General features: G+C 35.9%; 1 protein-coding gene across 1 annotated transcript; it reads left to right on the top strand.

Annotated features, from left to right (window-relative positions):
- The first annotated feature begins 1,343 nt into the window (after window positions 1-1,343).
- On the top strand, window positions 1,344-3,568 carry LOC140820199 (polygalacturonase-1 non-catalytic subunit beta-like). The gene is given in 3 exon segments (XM_073180527.1): window positions 1,344-1,467; window positions 1,610-3,247; window positions 3,249-3,568. Coding segments are annotated over 3 exon segments (1,878 nt in total). The 5' UTR covers window positions 1,344-1,413; the 3' UTR covers window positions 3,435-3,568.
- Window positions 3,569-5,130: the final 1,562 nt, after the last annotated feature.

The raw sequence follows: 5,130 nt of genomic DNA, 5'->3' as shown, positions 1-5,130 counted from the left end.
GAAGATTATATGTGCTATTTTTATTCACAACTAATTCATTGTTTCAACTACTGTAGAGTGAGAAGTATTTGTAATATGAGGAAATAGTCTTTCTAAGAATTAAATCTACTAAGTTTTGCATTGTAATACTAGGATTTTCAGTAAGGAAAGGAAAAACCTACTGAGTTGGGTTTGTACAAGTGTATACAAATCAAAGTATTTTAGTGATATTTTCTGGGAAACAGAAAAATGGGTGAAAATGTAAGGATTTTGTCTTTTAAACATCCAGAAACAAGTTTTATGTCTTACTGCTTTATATTGTTTTTAATTTTATTAAAGTATTATAGACTGTTTTCGCATTTATCAAATTAGTCTACTTCACTTTCCAAGAATAAGACCAGATTCTGAATTCTAAAAACATTTCAGAAACGGGAGAATTTGAAATTTTAAGTGTTTATTCAACTCTCCCTTCTAAACATTTCATTGATCCTGACAATGAAAATCACGTCATCGATTCTTACATATATGTACATAATTATTGTTCATAAAATCAATTCTCATATATATCTTTTTGTCATATATATATATATATATATATATATATATATATATATATATATATATATATATATATATATATATATATATATATATATATATATATATATATATATATATATATATATATATATTAGCACGATACAATATAAAATATCATATAAAATCCACGAAACTGTTATAAAATATCATAAATTTGTATAATTATTGATAAAATATTAAAAATATCATCTCTAAAATTTTCACTAAAACATAATCTCTTATTTCTTTAATATAAAAAAAACTTAACTATAAAACATCAAAAAATCAATTTACATACACACAACATTTATGTAGAGACAAAAATTTGTGTGAGACGGTCTCACGGATCGTATTTGTGAGACGGATCTCTTATTTGAGTCATCCATGAAAAAGTATTATTTTTTATGCTAAAAGTATTATTTTTTATAGTGAATATGTGTAGGGTTGACCGGTCTCACAGATTATGATCCGTGAGACGGTCTCACATGAGAATCACTCATATGTAGAATAACGTTAATAAAAATTTGGTCATTGATATTGGATTTTTTTAAAACAAATTCACAAAAAAAAAAAAAAAACATTAAAAACAATTTCATGTTAACTACTCTCCAACGCCCATTCTTCTTGGCCTCATTTGCATGATCGGGGATATTTATATTTTTTTTAATAAGAAATTTTTAATTTTATTTATTTGTCTTTTTAAATATAAATTTTATCCATAATTTATTAATTTAATATTTAATTTTTAATTTTTAGTTTTCCCCCACCTTCTTCAATTACTCTTCTCCTTACACCGCAGTTCAACCAGAACCAACCCACGCCATTTCCAGTCCCTTTCTTTCTCTCACTAACAAGATGCACTCCAGATTCTTCCCTATCCTTCTCCTCTTCTCTGCCACGATTTTCTACGTGAGTTCTCGAAAAATCTGTAATCTTTTTTGATAAATTTGTTATCTTGGAATCTTTTCTTTGAATGTACTTGATATTTGTTCATGCGTGTGTCTGAATGTGCGTTGTAATTGATCGTAATGTGTGTGTGATGTTAATGCAGGTGGGATTCGCCGGTGCCGGAGATGTTTCCAGTGAGAACCCGTTTACGCCGAAGGGGTATTTGATCCGTTACTGGAAGAAAGAGATATCAACAGATGTGCCGATGCCGGTTTTCTTGCTCGACAAAGCTTCGCCGTTAACCGCAGTGGAGTTCGCCGGTTTCTCAAAACTCGCCGATCAGCGGGCGTTATCTTCTCATCTTCCCGATTTCTGCGTCAAAGCTATCCTCCTCTGCTTCTCCGATTTATCGCCGAGTCTCGAGAAGCACGACAGCAATGCGAATTTCGCCGTGTACCTGAACAAAAATTTCACCAACTATGGAAATAACCGGCTCGCGGGGGTTGATTCTTTCAAGAACTATTCCGATGGGGACAATCTCCCGGTGGACTCGTTCCGCCGCTACAGCCGTGACTCCACCGGTCATGGAGATAAATTCTCCAGCTACGCCACGGAGGCAAATGTGGTTGACCAGAGCTTCAATACCTACGGCACCGTTGCAACCGGCGGAGCAGGGGATTTCAGCAACTACAACCAACAGGTTAACGTGCCAAATCTCCGCTTCACTTCGTATTCGGACGATAGCAATGGCCGGAAACAATCCTTCACTGCATACACCGATGAAGCCAATTCCGGCGACCAGAAGTTCACCAGCTACGGCAAAAACGGTAACGGCGCAGCGAACGATTTCACTAACTACGGCAAGGATTCGAATGTATTGGGCTCGACTTTCACCAATTACGGCGAGAGTGGGAATGCTGCAAATGATACATTCACTTCATATGGGACAAATTCCAATGTCCCTGAAAATACTTTCAAGAATTACGGCATTCAAGGGAATGCAGCCACCGAAAGTTTCAAGAATTACAGGGACCAATCCAATGTGGGAGACGACAATTTCCAATCATACGGTAAGAATTCCAATGCTGCGAAGGTGGATTTTGAAAACTACGGGAAATCTTTCAACGAGGGGACAGATAAATTCAGTGGCTATGGCAATGGTGCCGCAGGTCAAGAAGTTGAATTCAAGATTTATGGAGTGAACAACACTTTCAAGGACTATGCCAAAAAGGGTGTCACATTTACGGGGTTGCCCAATGTAAGCTCGGCTGCGGGTGCCTCTTTGGCAGGCACAGGCGAAAAGGTTAGCAAATGGGTGGTGGAGCCAGGCAAATTCTTCCGGGAGAAGATGTTGAAAAGTGGTACTGTCATCCCTATGCCTGATATCCGTGACAAAATGCCTAAAAGGTCGTTTTTACCGCGAGTGATCGTGTCGAAATTACCCTTTTCAACGTCCAAAGTGGACGAATTGAAGAAGATTTTCCACGCAGAGGACGACAATTCTACCATGTCAAAAATGTTGACCGATTCATTGAGCGAGTGCGAGAGACCGCCTAGCCCGGGTGAGACCAAGCGTTGTGTGACCTCGATCGAAGATATGATCGACTTCGCGACATCCATGCTGGGACGTAACATTGTGGTTCGTACCACAGAGAACACAAAAGGGTCGAAAGGCGACATCATGATCGGGAAAGTTAGGGGAATCAACTCTGGGAAAGTCACTAAATCGGTGTCTTGCCACCAGAGCTTGTTCCCCTACTCGCTCTACTATTGTCACTCGGTTCCAAAAGTTCGAGTCTACTGAAGCCGATATCCTCGACCCCAAGTCGAAGGCAACCATAAACCACGGTGTCGCCATATGTCATATCGATACATCTTCTTGGAGCCCTGGCCATGGAGCCTTCATTTCTCTAGGTTCAGGTCCAGGAAAGATCGAGGTTTGCCACTGGATCTTTGAGAATGACATGACTTGGACAGTTGCAGATTGAGATTATTTTTTTACCACTGGTTTGACCTTTCAATTTATTCATATTATTATTACCTTCTAAGTTTACTTTTTATTACATTCAATTGTTTATACTTGGGAAGTCAGATTCTTGTGTCACTAAATGTTGTCTGGTCATACCTTATCCACAATGTTTTCCACAAAATTAACTGTTTCTTCCACAATTTTCCATGCTACTATGCTATTCACCTTGTAAACCATGGACAAACCACAATTTGGATTCAAACAGGATGGACAAACTTAGATAAAAAATATAAAGAAACCACATGATCTAAAGAACCTGGATTCACTAGGCGACTTTAATTCACGGGTAGGCAACAACATTTTCCATCCATCCACTAAATTTCAAGATTGGCGCGGTGCAATGATCACGAAATCAATCGCTCACTCACGAGCAACTCAAAATGCTGCAAAATGACAGTTGAGAATACTGATGCAAGTGATAAGATCATAAATGCGAAAGGGAGAAATAATGATGTGAGGAGTGAAACAAGGGTGATGGTCCTAATACACTACATAGTATATAGTGTCTCTGTGTTTGCTTTAATGTATGAGGTAAGATAACGCAATTTTCCAGCTGCTGTTGGGACAATCCCTCTCTTTTCTTTGTGTTTCTTTTATTTTTTACGCCAAAAATACTCTAGGGAACCAACAACCGAAGGCCCGTGACTTTTTTATCATACAAATTCTATAGCGATGGTCCGTAAACGTCACGATAACAACTGTATATATCTACTTGCTCTCCGTTGTTAGAGCCTGAATGGAAAATTTCGAAAAGAATTTCATTGAATGATTGTGATATTACTGAAGTACAGGCATTAAACGTTATGTTTTGAGTTTTGACTGTGATTCCTTTAATGCATTAGGCCTCCAGCTTGTTGCCTTAACAAGAAAAATGTTGTGTTTTAATATTGGTTGTGTCTGTTTGGAGGTTTAGAGATAGTTGAGAAAGCAGAAAATGCATGACAAACGTTTTTTGAAATAAATCAAGAGCACCCATTTTTGGAATGAATCTGAAACAATGATGCAAACTGTGTGTGGGTTCGTATAAATTCAATTGCTTTAAAGAATACAATATACATTTTTTTGAAGTTTTAAGGAAAAAAAGAGGGAAAATTTGTGTTTATGTTGATTTTTAACTTTAAAATTTTTTTGTAAGAAAACAATATTTTAAAATAAATTTATAAGTAGAAATGCACTATAAGCGTGGGTTAAGTACTATATATGGATGATCTCATAGCAAGTTCTTGTTCGTCCTTAGCTAGTAGATGGGATACTCCAGAACATCCTCTCAATCCTCTTCTAAAACTTCGTTCGTGACTTCAAGTTCGCTCCGTGTTAGTTTCAGGTATCAGAGAAGAATAAATAATCTTACAGAGTATCAACGTCGATATAAACATCTAAAATAAATTTAAAATCCTGACCAACATGATTCAATTCAAATGTAGACAACTTTCAATCAACGAACTATAAATTAAATTTTAAATTTTATTATCCGTCCATTCAAATCCTCTGTTTTATTTAATATTTCAAATTATATTATACTTTGATTAAACAAGTCATGTTTTATAAATTATTAAAAATTAAGCATAATAATATTATGTATAAATAAAATATAATAAATCATATACAATTCTATTTGTTTTTTTTTTTAATTTCAAACACAACAAACTATTACA

This window comes from Primulina eburnea, chromosome 18 (assembly GCF_022965805.1).
Source record: "Primulina eburnea isolate SZY01 chromosome 18, ASM2296580v1, whole genome shotgun sequence".
NCBI lineage: Eukaryota > Viridiplantae > Streptophyta > Magnoliopsida > Lamiales > Gesneriaceae > Primulina > Primulina eburnea.
This window is presented reverse-complemented; position numbering and strand designations above follow the sequence as displayed.